Here is a 16,469-nt window from a genome sequence, read left to right on the forward strand (position 1 = left end):
ACATCAGATCATTGGACAATGAGTAAGCACTATGGCGGGTTATAGACTGCCGCCGCCGTTTTCTCCGTAAGGGAGCCGTCGCAGCCACACCGCGCGGCTCCCTTACGGAGCAAAAAAGAAGCTCCAAAATGGAGCTTCTTTCTGCGGCGCCTCTGTGACATCGTGAGGCGCCAGGGGCGCATTCGCGACGTCACAGGCGCCGCGACACGTTCGGACGCACAGCATCCGATACGTAAAGATGGCGCCGGCCGTGTGGAACGGCCGGCACCATATTGTACGGACAGAGTCCGTATTAGACCCAGGGGCGTCTAGAAGAGACGCCCCTTTTTTAAAATGGGACGTCCTGCGGACGTCCCAAGTGCCGGTTTGTAACCGGCCTGCGAAAGGAATGCCATAATCATTAAAAGTCAACATGGGTTTTCAAAAACAAGTCATGCCAGTCTAATTTGATCTCTTTCTTTCCACAGACTTACAAGCTTTGTAGATGAAGGGAATGCTATGGATGATCTTGATTTCAGTAAGGCTTTTGACAAGATTCCCCCATGAAATTCTTGAAAAAAAGTGGGCTGGACAATGCTGCTGTTAGGTGGATCTGCAGTTGGTTGACTGACTGAACCCAAAGGGTGTTCACCAATCGCTCCTCTTCTTCCTGGAGAGAAGTGACTAGCAGGGTGTCACAGGGTTCTGCCTGCTCAGTGCTATTCAACATCTTTATCAATGACATGAGTGAAAGACTAGAAGGCATGCTTATGAAATCTGTGGATGACACTAAATTAGGAGGGGTAGCCAGTACCCCAGATGACAGGATCAAAATTCAAAATGACTTTGACAGATTAGATAGTGAGCCAAAACTAATAAACAAGTATCAACAGGGAGAAATGTAAGGTATTATACTTAGGATGAAAAAAAGAACTGCACAGATACAGGATGGGTGACACCTGGCTTGACGCCCATGTGAGAGCGATCTAAGAGTCTTAGTAGACCACAATCTAAACATGAGCCAACAGTGTGATGTGGCAGCTAAAGAGCGCATATGGTCCTAGGCTCCATCAATAGGAGTGTAGTGACTAGACTGAAGAAAGTGATATTACCATTTTATTCTGCTTTTATCAGACCTCACCTGGAATACTGTATCCAATTCTGGGCACCAAAATTCAAGAAAGATACAGCTCCCCCTTGGTATCTGCGAGGGATCTGTTTTGGACTGCACTTCTACAGATATCAAAATCCCAGATGCTCAAGTTCCGTTGTCCCCAATGGTAGCGTGTGCACTATTAGGGACAACAGGACTTCAATGGTGGCATGTGAACATGGCCTCGCTGCCATTAGGGACAGCCCCTGTTGTCCCCAGTGGCGGCATGTGCACACGGCCATGCTGCCACTAGGGACAATGGGGCTTCAGGTGAAATGTCGTGACTCTAATGGGGGTGTGACCATGTGCATGCACCGCCAATGGGGACAATGTTGGCTGTCCCTATGGTGGTGTGGCCACATGCATGCACCACCATTGGGAACAATGAGGGCTTGCAGTCCGCAGATACTGAAGTCTCCAGATGGCAAGTCCACGGATACTGAGGGCTGACTGTATTGACAAACTGTAAAATGTCCAGAGAAGGCAATCAAAATAGTGAAATGTCTGGAAGCCATGGCCTATGAGAAGCAGCTTAGGCAGCTGGGTATGCTTAGCCTGGAGAAGAGAAGGTTAAGAGGCAACATGATAACCATGTTTAAATATTTGAAAGATGTCATACTGAAGATGGAGCAAGCTTGTTTTCTGCTGCTCCATAGATTAGGACAGACCTGAACATCTTGGCAGTAGGAAAGGGCCAAAATTAAAATAGGCTAAACTTCTTCAAGCCACAGATGTTTTAATTAAATATTTATTAATTGAGTATATTAATTATTATAAATTAATAATTAATCTTATTAATAATTCCATCCTGTTCTTCCTCTGCCTGGCCCTGTCCTTAGGGGAAATCTGGGCGGCAACAGAGCCTTGGAGGGCAAGCATTTTCTCATCCTCTGCTGCTTGGCCTTCTCCCAAAGTGGGGGAGCCCTGAGGGGGCAAGTGTTTGCCCATCCTCCTCCTTCTCCACCCAGCCTTCTCCTCATGAGAAAGCTCATCAGTACAGGAACCTTGTAGAGCAAGTATTTGCCTGGCCTCCTCCTACTTCGTTGCCCGAACTTCTCCTCGGGAGAAAGCCGAGCAGCAGAGGAGCCTTGCAGGGTATTTGCCCTTCCTCCTCCTCCACATGGCCCTCTCCTCAGGAGAAGGCTGAGCAGTGGAGGAGCCTTGAAGTCATTCCATATCCTTGTGGGTCACCAAAAATCCTTTGGCGGGCCGTATGTTGTGCAGGCTTGGACTAGGGCATGGAAGAATGGATTCAATCTACAAAAAAAGAGATTTCACCTAAACATTAGGAAGAACCTGCTGGTAGTGAGAGCTGTTTGACAATGGAATACACTGCCTGGAAGTGTGATGGACTCTCCTTCTTTGGAGGTTTTTAAACAAGAGGCTGAATGGCCATCTACTGGGAATGCTTTGACTGTGTCAAAGCACTCCCAACATGCAAAGCACTCCCAACATTCCTGCATGGTAGTGGACTGGATTGGATGACACTTGTGGTCTCTTCCAACTTTCTGATTGTATGATTCTATGAAATATTTAAATACTTTCTATATCTTGCATCAGTTATTATTTAGAATGCAGCCAATAAATCAGAAGACTAGAACCTGGAAGGGAAGCTATGAAGAAACTAGACAAGATCACAAGTATAAAGATGCATCACTGAATATCAGTGGAACATGCTACCTTGGAGTGTGGTAGAATCTCTCTCTCTCTCTCTTTTTGTTGAGGTTTTTAAACAGAGCCTCGATGACTTTTCAGAGAAGGATGTTGGTTCTTCTGTTGTTTATAGGGATATTTCTATTGTGAAGAGGAAGAACATTGTGAAGGTGTTTAAGAAGCACTTGACGGGGATTTGGACTGAAAGTGGGGGGAGGACACTTCCACCCAGAATGCAACAGTTTGTGTTGTTGCTGTGTTCCAAACCCCATCCTTCTTGTTGCTAATTGACCCTTAGTAATGTGATGTAAAGACTGACCTGTTTTCACAGTAAACAGGCTGTAACCATCAAAAGGGAGGTCTTTTATACATCAATCTTGTATCATCAACGAGGCCTGCACATTGCAGCCAAGTGTAATATCTATGAGCTATTATCCACTATCATCCCATACATAACCTTAGTTGTGCAGTCAATGCTGTGACAAGCAAATTGAATTTGTTGAGTGACAAGAGTATGGGCCTTCTGTAGGAAAATGGGGGCTGCATCACACTATTCTTCAGGTAAGTGGGAGGAAAAGTCAGCATTTTGTCCCATAAGAACCTTTGGGAAGCTGCCACACAAGCCTGCATGTACTTGACATGGTTGGCTAAGGCAGAAGAAGAGTAAAAAACAAAACAAAACCTAAAGAAGGCATCCTGTCTTTTATCTTCCTTGTTGGCTGAGGTGGAATGTGCTCAGTACCACTCTTGTACTGTAAAACCTTGACTATTATTGAATTGGATGCTGGATGGGTAAATAGACAGGTCAAACCTTTCTGTTGAATCTTATATAAGTGTTCTTATCTGTGAGACATGGGTGGAAGCAATGTGGTTTTTTTCACCAGGATTGCATTATGAGCTCTTTTAAAGCAGGTAAGATAGGAATAGTGGCTGGAATAGATGCCAGTGAGTCGACCATCTGGCAAACAGGATCTTCAGCTGGTGCAGGAGGTGGTGTAACAGATAAGCCAATGGATTCAGCTATTCAGAGAACACTATCAGGAAAGACCTTTGCATCCTCTGGTGGAAGAGGAGTAGTAATGTCTTCAACATTTCCAGCAGGTGAGGATGTCAATGGAAATGAAGAGGGTGGTGATAAGTAGCCAGACGCACATTCATCACCTGATAAAATTGTAGAAAATGCTGACACAGGTTGAGAAAACAAGGCAGCAAGAACAACAGAACATAGTGCTACATACATAGTTGATACTGGTGGAATAGTAGAGGCAATTTATTGACACTGGAGGAGCAAACACATGAGTGGAAGGGGCAAATTAAACCTATGTAGCACTTAAAACACTTGGCACTGGAGCTTTAAGTACCATAGACATCCAAGTCACAGCAGATGTAGCAGACAGCAACATCAGTAATGAAAACAGAGGACAGTCTGAAGCAGCAGAAACTGGAGACAAAGAATGCAATACAGTTGAAGAGGAGTGAGGGAGTGGGAACCAAAGGTGATGGTGTTGTGAAAATTATGAAGCCTCAAGTAAGTGGAGAATGATTACAGGGTGATCAGTACAGATGAGAGGCCACAGACAAACACTGAGGTGAATGCTGCTCAGGTGCAAGATGGATCAGAGACCTGAAGAGGCTATGGTATTGGTAAGAAGGGGAGTGCGTGTAATATTCTCAATAGTCACGGTAAGAGAATGAGCATGAAAGATATGAACTCAGGACCTTTCTCCATGAATGATCATTTCAGTATCTGTATGGTGAATCTTCTCGGTATCGGTACACTTTGTCCAACAACATGGCCTGGAGGAAGCATAAGAAAGCTCCCTACGGAAGGGAGACAATTTCCACCTGTTGGCAGCAGTGGAGAGTGATGACCATGGGAGTCTCTGTCCTAAGACAAAGGGATAAGCATCAGATCTGGCTTTGAGGTCCTAACACCAGGGTGTAACTGAAAAAGATCAACCAAATGAAGTGACAGAGACACTGGATGAGCACCTGGTACTGAGAATTCCAAAGGTGTAATCACAGTGGGAAGCAGGATGGGAGGCTGAACCATCACATGTGACAAAGTCATGGATGGAACTGACTTTGGCTGCAGTGTTTAACCTGTTTCTCTGGTGAACTATCTGGCTGTGACTGTGAAGTCAGTACTGAGGAGCCATGCACAGAAGGTCTCTTATGGGTAAACTTGCCTTCTTTGTTGCTCAGTTTTAACAATGCATCCCCTTCTGCTGAAAGACATTAGCTGACAGGCAGCAGAAGCAACAGGGGTGGACACAGTAATTGAAATGGATGGAATGATCTGGATTAGAGTACTGTAGATGCCAAAGATGCCACAGAGGATGGAATGGAAGCCATCACTACTAATAGTGCCTTGGGTTTTTGCAGCTTTGAGAGCAAAGCTGAAGCAGTATCCGAAGACCCATTACAGGCACCCTCTTCAGAGACTCGCAAGCATCTTTCCCAACAGTGGGCATTCAGACAAGAAGCCCTATTTCAGCACTTGAGTTGTAAACTCTTTACAAATATTGCACTTTTCTACAATATGACCCTCTCCAAGACAAAATAAATAGAGAGAATGACAATCAGTGAGTGAAACCTTTTGTTTACATGAGGAACAAGGTTTAAAGGGGGAGGTCACATAACTGCAGAAGACAAAGAAAAGCATAAAAATGAAAGTGGAAGAAGTATCTGAACAATGTCATTCTGCTGGTGGCTGGAGAGAAACTGATGGGACGGTAGCTTGGCAGGCTAGGATATACCTTGTATTTATTTTATATTTATTTATTTCATTTACATGCAACCTTTCACCCAAAAAGGGACCCAAGGTAGCTCACAGATAAAATCACTTTGAAAACATTACAATAAACATTTTAAAAGAATTTAAAATCATCTAACTAAAACCAGCCTAAAGGTTTCTGAATGGGCTCTGCACAGGCTCAAAACCCATATATGTGAGACACAGAGACCATGAAGAAGAGATTGTCTTAATTAAGTATCAGGCAAAATGGATGTGAACAGAAAAAAAATCCAGTGTTCATTTTGGAAACTATGCTCACATAACTATAAAATGAAATAAAGATTTCCCTCAAAAATGGCCTTCTTGACTCATTTCACAGTTAAAACAACTACAAATCCAGTAAGTCTACTTTTAGACAGTTGACTGTTATATAGTAACCAAGAACACTTGCATAATTTTAATGTCTTATGCAGTATTCTAGAAGAGGTTTATACACACCTTTTCTTATAAAAAATAACGCCTGCAAGATATAAACAGTTACAACTGACTGCAGAAATCAGATCAGCTAGGAAATAATGATGCATCCATAGAGGAGTTCAGGGAGAGGACAGAGAATAAAAAAAATAGATTTCCCCCCTTCTAAATCCTAAACAAAATCCTACAGAGGGATAAATACAGTATAGGGTTTGAAAGTAACTTGTTACAAATAACAAAGTGTTCTGAATGTGTTACTTTCAGGGATAAATGGAGAGTGGCTTATGTCATTTCCAGTGTAACACAACTTTCCTTTCTTGGTGCAGACAAGTAACTCTTCTTCTCATTACTTGTTTGGAGGCAGGGAAGAGTACTGTTAGCAGTTATGAGAGGCATATTCTTGCACTTCAAAAAATGGGGCTCATGCTGCTCACAGCAGTGCTGCCAAGGACAGAATGATGAGATACTCTGGGCACTGCAGGGATTATCTCCACCCAGCCACTAGTCAAAATAGATATACAGTATATTGCTATCAGGATCAGCAGTAGCAGTTGTTGGGAAATTGTGTGGTCCTTCTGTTAGGAATGGGTAACACAGAACCCACGTTTTCCTGCTGCCCATTTTTGAGATCCCCCATTTTATTATTTTATTCAAAACATGCAGGAGCATTTTTCTGGAAGCATCCAGGAATTGTGGTAAAGGTCTCAAACCTCATGTTAATGAAAATGAACTTTTAAAGTGTTTTTTTCTTTTTAACAGAAGTGAATTTCTGTTAAAAAAAAAACCACAAATTTTTGATAAGGGTACAGTCTGCAGTAGGTTCCAGAGACAAATCACCCCCATAACCACCAAAGCTGCCCACTTTTGCCTTGCATCCTGTCCCTGGCCTCCCAGAGATATAAAACACGGATGCTAGAGGAAATAGGATTTTGGTCTGATCCAGCATGGCTGCTCTTATTATATGCCCTTTTGTCCCCTGTTATATTTCAGAGGAAAGAACTGGCAAAATCACCTCTGAGTATTCCTTGCCTAAGAATCACAGAACCAGAAGAGACCTCAAGGGCCATCCCTGCCATGCAGGAACTCACAATCAAAGCACCCCTGACAGATGGCCATCCAGCCTCTGTTTAAAAATCTCCAAAGAAGGAGACTCTACCAGACTCCGAGGGAATGTGTTCCACTGTCAAACAGCTTTCACTGTTAGAAAGTTCTTCCTAAGGTTGAGGTGGAATCTCTTTTCCTATGAAAACACTTTAAATTCACGGGGTCACCATAAGTCATCTGGCGATCTGAATGCACATACCCCTGCAACATTTCAAAGTACAAAATGTGATAACATATCATTACATTCTTCTGCTCAGGGGGATGAAAAAACCTAAATCGAAATAAATGTATTTTGTTGTAGTCTATCTTACCAGAATGAAAGAGGGATGTGTGGTGGCTGTTGTCAGTGGCAGCCCTTCTTCACTTGTAATATTGTAGTTCATTACTGAATGATAAAGGCTAAACAGCAAATAAGGTTATCTTTTTACCTTTTATCCCAAGAATTCATTCCCAGAATACTAAGAAGTAATCTGCAATAGTAGAATGCTGAGCAGGGCTTCTGTGGAGTTGGTTCATCCTGCTCCACAGCTTTCATATTTAAGTCACTGAAGTGCATTTCAACAAAATCTCTCTCTTCTGTGTGTTGTTTCAGAATTGCATTAATGACATCATTTTCCTGCTTTTCAGAGACACAGATAGGTTGAGGAGCAGGAACATTGAGTGATACACCTGTCCTCTGTAAGCACTCAGGACTTGTAATTCCTATATACTGCAAGAGCTCATCAAGGGCATCTTCTTCATCTCTGATTGTGTCCCATGTCGGCACAGTCTCTCTAAATTTCCTTTTTACTGGGAGTGCAGTTCCATCTTTTACACATAATTCTTCTACATAGACAGAAGGTTCTGAGGAATCTTCTGGTTTGTCTTGATGGGCTAATGAGAGCACAAAGGGAGTTGACTCAGTTAACCCACAGAGAGGTGGTGGCCCATACAGAATGGCAGAATCCCATGAATACTTCCCAGATAGATCACGCACAACAATTCTGACATTGGAATTAGCAGATGCAAGTCCAGCAGACAAACCTCCTCCAGGCATGTTCTCTTCTGCTCGAATTTGTATACAGGAAACTAAAGTTGTGTTGTTTAACACAAAAAATTGGAGGTTGGGATTCTCAAACAGATCAGGGGAAAGCTCAGAACTTTCGCTATAAGGATTGTCATTGTTTTCACATACTTGACTTGTTAGCATAGCAGGTCCTCCGCTCATTGGATAATGGCCTAAATGGTTTACCAGATGAGTTACTACAGTGCGAGCTGCCACGGAGATCAGTCCTTGTTGCATATGAGATTTCACTGGCGGGGGGAAAGGGCAAGAGTTAAAGTTACACACATAAACAATTAAAAATCTCAACAGCTACATTAAAAAAAAAAGAAAACATTTAAATGCAAAGAGTTCTGAAGAATCAAAGTATGATTCATGTGAAATCAGAGTACACCTAAGACTGACAATGAAAAATGGTGCTTTCCTAAGTGTAATAAGCATTCTGGGGAAAAAAAACATACAACACAGAGGTTACAATATGAATCATTCTCATGCTGTTGTGAAGTATTTGTCTCACAGGCAGCTAGCTCACTGTTGCTGTTACATTTTATTTCTAAACTAGCTAGCTTTTACTAAGCACAGAGAACCAGGGTGTTATAAGAAAGCCAGTGCAATGTACTGTAGTAACTATAGTCTTGGAGTGGGATTTGAGAGATCAATGTTCATGTTGTCATTCAGTCATGAAACTTGCAGGACGATCTTATGCCATTCCCTTTCTCTCAACCTAACCTACCTCACAGTATTGTTCTGAATATGATTCAGGGAGGAAGACAGCAATGTATGTTGCCTAAAGTGTATAGGAAAAGGATGGGATATTAATATAACTAAACAAGTTAAAGTACTCCTCCACAAATAAGATCATCTGCCCAAAAGTTAGAAATAAAAATACATGGGGAGGTAAGAGGTAAACCAGAAAATAGTCATATCAAATTGAATATGGATTGCTATTCAATGCCAAACTGAGAGTGATTTCTTTTGCTGCTTTCCAGTAAAGCCATCCTTTAAAACAAAGTATACTTGGAATGATAATATCTTGTATTAGAGCAGATTTCTTTTCCAGTAGTGGAAGCTTTAAAATAAGACACACAGTGTCTGTGTTTATTGTTTTTAAAGGAAACAGCATTTTAAAAATGTAGTGCCATGCCAGAAAAGGCTGGCAAAATGGTAATGATTTTGGTGGTAGGGTTTTAGAGGTTGCAGAAGAATGCAGGAGTCCATAGATAGCCTGCATGTCCATGATTCTTTCTAAACATTTATTAAATTACTAAGTAATGAACACTATTTTGTTAAGATGTCAAATTCTTAAACTGTGAAAGACTAAATGATGACAAGCACTTTTTAAAATCCACAACTTACATACAAAAATTAACCTGTAAGTAAAATTAAATAATGACATAAAGGATAAAAATAGAAAGTTTCATACTGAACCATATCATGGAAAGCAAGTATTAAAATTTCATTCATTTACTCAAGTCAAAATTCACAAGAATAAAAATGCTGAAACATACAGACAGCTTTCAAATCCAATTAAGGTTTGAATTAGGAAAGTGAAAACATGCTTATACAAGTGACTCTATTTGGATGGAGAACTGCTTGCACAAATTGATCCTGCATGAACATACAACAAGCTGATCTGCATTCAGTTTCTTTCTCTTTCTCTGACAAATGATTGGTGAGGCTTTCTTTCTTTTTTTTCTTTTTTTAAATGGCACCACACACATATTTCCAGGATTCCTGTAAATGTTGACATGGATCTAAGCAAGGCTACATCAAGAAATGTCCATTTTGGGGAAATTTTTAATTTAGAACATTTTCATGATAATAGCCACATTAATAAAACAGTTAACTGCAAGAAAACAGCAGCAATAATGGTGTATTTCTAGGGTTCATACATTTTAATTTTAAAGTTACTCAGTGAACATTGTAAACATTTGAAATTGTATATGTGGTTCTCTGGAGAATGTTGATTTTTGTTATCCCCCCCCCCAACACAGATCTCAGAGTGTTTGGCACTGCAAATCCCTAGTAAGAATTTTTTTTTTTGCATCATTCAATTTTTCTGTTTTAATCCTCTCATTTTTAAAGTAGCCGACTATTCTAAACTGGCTCAATCTTTTGTTATGGAGGTTCATATCCATTAGAAATAGAAGCTGGTAAAGCCGGTTTCTAGCCAGCTTGGAGGTGTGGTGATTAGACACGACATGCCCCCAAGCTGCCCAGAAGTAGTGCCAGAGATTACACGCCATCCAGCTTCCAGGTGACTTGGGGGTGTGGCATTCAGAGGCAAAGGAGTGGCTTTTTTCCTCCTCACATAGGAGCTGCCTTTTTCTGCTCCTATTTGGAGCAGAAGCCGGCCAGAACGGGGCTGCGGTGTGTGGTTGCCTCGGACCCAATCTGGCTCTCTCAATTTGCCCCAAAGTCTTTAGCCTCCTCTACCAAAGAGTAGAGATGTGTCTTACAAAACTATGAATCCTATGATTCCGTGGGAGGGAGCCATAGCAGCTAAAAGTTGCATCAAACTGCATTAGTTTTAGTGTGGATGTAACCATGTACCCATTTTTAAAGTGTAGATGATTGGCTGTCTTATATAATGGATGCAGCTTGTTTCTCCTTTGATCCAAACTACACTTCATCTTAGATAAGAAAGCAACTCCCACTAATCTCAAATTCCCATAAATATGTACAGTATCGCCTCAATTCGCCTCAGTTCCATATCTCCTTCAGACTCATGCAGCGTAAGTGACCAATGATATTCTCTGGATGTTGTCTCAGAGCAACTTTTGTGCAAGAATTCTATACATGCTCTGAAACTAAAAAACTAAAGCATAACTAGCTACGTTAAGAACTACTTTTTGATTTATTTGAAAACCTATATGAGATTTTGTTGCCTTCCTTTCTCTTCTTTTTGTTCCACTGTAACCAAAACCTTTCTCTAAAGAAACCTCCTTTATATATACTGGGAGATCAGGCTGTTTACCACCCTCTTGAACTTCTGGTGAGCCTCTCAGGCTTTTATTTATTTATTTATTTATTTATTTATTTATTTTATTTCTATAGCACTGTAAATGTACACAGCGCTGTACATACAAATGATCAAATCAATAAAAATAAAACCTGCCAATGACATACAATCTACAAAATACATATAAAACAATAGATAAAAGTTAAAATAGAATTGGTTAAAATAAGTAGGCAACAATTAAAAACATCAACATCAACTATCCAATCAAAAATCAGATAATCACACTGTGCCTGGGAACGCTTCCCTGAACAGAATAGTCTTCAACTCAGATTTAAAAGTGGTCAAAGAAGTGATGCTGTTCCAGGAGTGAGGGGCAGCAAGTGAGAAGGGACTAATCCGGGATGGGGCAGTGGAGATCCTAGGCTGGGACAGCAGACCTTGACTACTAGAATGGAGGGTACGATTGGGAATGTATGGAGAAAGAAGTTTGGATAAATAAAGAGGGGCCAGACCATGCAGAGCTTTAAAGGTCACAACAGAAGCTTATACTGAATATGGAAGGGAAAGGGGAGCCAGTGAAGGGATGATAATAAAGGAGAAACATGGTCAAAGCGGCGAGCGGATGTAATGATGCGTGCTGCTGAATGCTGAATGGAAATTAGAGGATGAAGATGAGAGAGAGGAAGCCCTGCCAGAAGGACGTTGCAGTAATCTAGTCGGGAGAACACCAGAGCCTGGACCAGAGTCTTGGCAGTGGAAGTCGAGAGAAATGGACAGATTTTGGCAATATTGTAAAGAAAGAATCTCCAGGCTTTGGCTGTGGCCTGGATGTGGGGGATAAAAGACAGAGGAATCAAAAGTGAAACCAAGACTACAGGCTCCCTGGATCGGTCGAATAGAGGTGTTGTCGATGGAAACAGAAAAGGAGTATTGAAGGGACGACTTAGGTGGAAAGACAAGAAGCTCTGTCTTAGACATGTTGAGCTTCAAACTATTATTTTGAATGGCCTTTGGTCCTTAAATCCAATGGTTGATGCTTTGGCAGTTTGGATTTAAAAAAATCTATTTAAAGATAAGTTTTTCTATATTTTATTTTATTTTATTTATATGCCGTCTTTCTCTCAGGGCACTGTTAATAGTCTTTTAATAAATAATGTTTTATCTATTTACATTTAATGTTTTGAATAATTTTTTTGTCTATTGTCCATTGCCTTGGGTGGGATCTGAGGGGATAAATAACTGTTTTAAATACATGAATAGTTTTCCTTGATTTAATTTTTTAAAAAAGTTTTACAGCAAACTTTCACATTTGCTATCCTGGGTGTTCTAAGGATATTTCCCATTGTGACTGAGAATTTAGATCCCTCTAGAGCTTGGGTTGAGAGCAGAGTCTTTGTCAGACAATCTAGTGATTTCCTGGGATCCATGACCAGCCTGAATGATACAGATCTATTGTGACTCTTTTCTAGGGATCCTTTCAAAAAGGGAGTCCATCAAATGTGTCTGTGTGTCACCATCAGTTACACACTGTATATTCAAGAAAATATTAAAGAAAAAATTCAAACTTCCTGCTGACTTTCCCTTTGGATACTTGCAAAGGATAGTTTCCAAAACAATCACTTGCAACTGCACTAATATACAGTATCTTGTTTAACTTCTATTGTGTGTACAGGCATAACCTCAGTTAACAAAGCCTCTGACAGCAAAGCCCCTTTTTACAAATGCTTTTTACTTGCCCAGTTTTTAAGCAACATCAACATTGGGAGGATGGTGAAGGAAGGGTGGAGAAACAGCCTTTTTGTGTTGCACTGCAACAGTGCTGGTGGTAAACAATGCAATAAACAAAGCTTACTGGGAAAGAGCAAGCTTCTCCAGCTAAATGGAGCCCTGGTGGCGCAGTGGTTAAATGCCTATACTGCAGCCATTCACTCAAAACCACAAGGTTGCGAGTTCAAGACCAGCAAAAGGGCCCAAGCTCGACTCAGGCTTGCATCCTTCCGAGGTCGCTAAAATGAGTACCCAGACTGTTGGGGGCTAATTAGCTTACTTGCTGTTCATCGCTATGATCTTTGGAATAGCGGTATATAAATAAAACAAATTATTATTATTATTATTATTATTATTATTATTATTATTATTAAATCTACTGTAACTGTGTGTGCCTGCTTGAGCCTGCATGAGTAGCAAAACAAAAGAAAAGGGGAAAGAAAATAAACCTACCTCGTCAGCTGTTGTCAGCATGGTAAAAAAAAACAACACGGATCTACAAATTGTGCCATCAAAATGGAAATCATAAGGAAATGGAAGCTGGTGAGGGGGAAATCATCCCTGGGTGTATTTGGAAGAAACTTTCAAATGGTTTGTAAAAGGTTCAAAATATTTTTGTTGACCTATGCAAGGCTTTCTCTTTGGACACTTCCAAATGATAGCTTCCAAAACAATAACTTGCAACTGCACTAAGATATCTTGTTTAACTTTAATACAGTGGGCCCTCGGTATCCGCAGAGAATCTGTTCAAGATCCCTTCACAAATATCAAAATTCACAGATACTCAAATCCCATTGTCTTTAATGGTGGTGCAGCCACGTGGTCAAAACTCTATTGAAGACAATGGGACTTTGCTGCCCCCCCTCAAAGTCCGCCCTGCTGCTCTCACCATGGAAAAAGGCTGCCTCTTCCTCTTCTTCACCACCACCTCCTCCTGCTCCTCTTCCTCTTCTGCCCCGCTGCTGTTGCCTTCGCTCTTCCTTCTCTTCTTCCCCCCTCCTCCTTCCCCTTGCCTCAGCCTGCATGCTTCCTCTTCCTTCCTCCTCCACTTACTTGCCCTGCTGCTGCTCCTATTCCTCCTCCTCTTACCCCCCATCTCTGCTGCTGCTTTTCCTTTTCTTCCTTCCTCCTCCTCCTCTCCTCTCCTCCCCTGCCCTTCCTCTTCCTTCTTCCTCCTCTTTCCCCCTGCTGTTGCTGCCGCCACTGTTCCCCTTCTTTCCTTCTCCTCCTCCTCCTCCTCCTCTTCCCTGCTGCCTCCTTCTCCCCCCCCTCTTCCTCCTACCTCTTCGTCACTGCCGCTGCCCCTCTTCCTCTTCCCCCTTCTTCCTCCTCTGTCACCCCCATGGACTTGCGATCCGCGGATTCTCAAATCCGTGGATACAGAAAGCCCACTGTACTAGCAGAAAATCTCAAAGTTCTGGAACAACTACTAAGGAAGATCAAGGGGAAAAGTGCAAAGGAGTCCTATTGTTGAACATAAAGAAAACAAAAATAATGACCATAGATAACCTACACAAATTTGAATTAGACAATGAAGAATTAGATAGAGTAAAAGAATTCTCATACCTGAGATCAAACACTGATAGAAAGGGAGACTGCAGTCAGGAAATCAGAAGAAGATTAAGAATGGGAAGGGCAGCTATGAAAGAACTAGAGAAAATCCTAAAATGCAACGATATACAACTAAGCACAAAAGTTAGAATCGTAGAAGCCATTGTATTCCTAATTACCATGTATGGATGTGAGAGCTGGACAGTTAAGGAGGAGGATAGGAGGAAAATCAACTCATTTGAGATGTGGTGCTGGAGAAGAGTGCTAAAGATTCCATGGACAGCCAAAAAGACAAACAAATGGGTCCTAGAGCAGATCAAGGTGGAAATCTCCTGGGAGGCCAGGTTGTCGTACTTTGGACATATCATGAGAAGGCATGAATCACTGGAAAAAATAATAATGCTAGTGAAGGTAGCCCAGAAGACCAGTGCCAGTGCCAGCACCAGAGCAGCTGAGGTGACTGAGGAGGGAGAGGGGCAAGGTGAGAGCGGCTCCTTTAAAAGCAGCTTGCTAGCAGCATCCCCATTTGGCCCAGAAGACCAGTGCCAGTGCCAGCACCAGAGCAGCTTTTAATTTTATAAACTGCTTAATCGTTTCCTAAAATAGCATATGAGGTTTTTATGTACAGTTGGCCCTCCATTTTCGTGGGGGATCCTTTCCGGACCCCCACGCGAAAATGGAGGCTTGCACTTATTCAAGCCTCAGGCTTGAATAGTGAGTGCCCCAGTATGCACGGCAAGGATGCGTGTGCCAGGAGTGTGTGCCAGGTACATGCACCATTGCAAACAGGGGAGGTCGCCCCTCCACATATATTCAAGGGGCAACTGTATTTTTAAATCTGTCTTGTTTTTTAAAATGTTGTTAGCGGCCCTGGGCCTCATAATTGGGAGAAAGGTGTGATATAGATGAAAATAATAATAATAATAATAGAAATAGATATTATAAGCTCATTTCCAACACTGGGAGTATACAGTTAAATTTAATGTGAGCATTTGTGTGCTAAAAATGGTAATGTTCAGTGTCATTTTTTTATCTATCCCATAATAGATTTCACTGTCCCTATAATATTCCTAACATAAATTCATACAAGATGATATTTGGATAATGAAATGGCAAAACTGTCATGCCTATTCCATAAGAAGGTTTTTTTCATTTTCAGAACTGATTTCATTCAAGGAATATAATGTACTCAGGATGGATCCTGGAACATCTCTTTTCCAGATATGCACACAGTAAAACACACACACACATGGCATGTCTGACATGCAAACAGCTCAAAGTAAAAAACAAAAAAATCCCAAAATACCATGGAATAATGATCCCTGAGACTCTGTGGCTGACAGTGACACTGAGAGACAAATCAGTAGCAACTCAAAGAGCACATTTTTGTCTTTCCATAATGTTTTCTCCTAGCCTTCTCATATTTGAACTGTCATGGTGCTTTTCATTTACACTCATATCATTTTAGGAGTCAGAAATACTTAAAATCGTTTATATTGATAGATATGCTAACTATGGAATAATGTGGTATGGGTCCTTCATAGGAATGGCAAAAGTAGTTTCAAAGTGTTTTTAACATTCAAGAAGCACTAATCTAGAAGCAGCAACAGCAATCTCCTCATAAACTTTATTTAGTGCAGCCACTGAAGCTCTTTCTTCTGTTTGTCCCCATTTACATTTCCAGTTTTGTAGAAAGACAGATGCAATTTAAAAATTTAAAGCAATGCATCATTTTATGGGGGTGATGATGAGGATTATCACTCTTATTTTACAGCCTCAAATACTTCGCAAAACACTGTATTACACACTGTATGTCCTGAAACTTCTGCAGATGATAAAGGAAAATGAAAGGTAGAATGAAACTAGAGAGATAGATGATGATGTGATATAACCCTAGATAATAGGCTCAAACATAATACATCCCTATATGCTGAAACCACACTTGAAGCTTTCTTGCTTGTAGCCGAAACAGTATTTTGCAGAGAAGGCTGAGAATGCATCTATTCTGGGCTCTAGAAAATCTAATACTGTAAATCTGTATGAACTG

General features: G+C 41.2%; 1 protein-coding gene across 3 annotated transcripts in view; it reads right to left on the minus strand.

The window, feature by feature from the left end:
* RALGAPA1 (Ral GTPase activating protein catalytic subunit alpha 1) overlaps window positions 1-16,469 on the minus strand; it is a 238,317-nt gene that overhangs the window by 55,547 nt on the left and 166,301 nt on the right. For all 3 annotated transcript variants that reach the window (XM_042445432.1, XM_042445431.1, XM_042445430.1), the window contains one exon: window positions 7,529-8,393. In XM_042445432.1, the coding sequence (XP_042301366.1) occupies window positions 7,529-8,393 (865 nt within the window). The remainder of the gene's footprint in view (window positions 1-7,528; window positions 8,394-16,469) is intronic.

This window comes from Sceloporus undulatus, chromosome 1 (genome assembly GCF_019175285.1).
Source record: "Sceloporus undulatus isolate JIND9_A2432 ecotype Alabama chromosome 1, SceUnd_v1.1, whole genome shotgun sequence".
Classification (NCBI taxonomy): Eukaryota; Metazoa; Chordata; class Lepidosauria; order Squamata; family Phrynosomatidae; genus Sceloporus; species Sceloporus undulatus.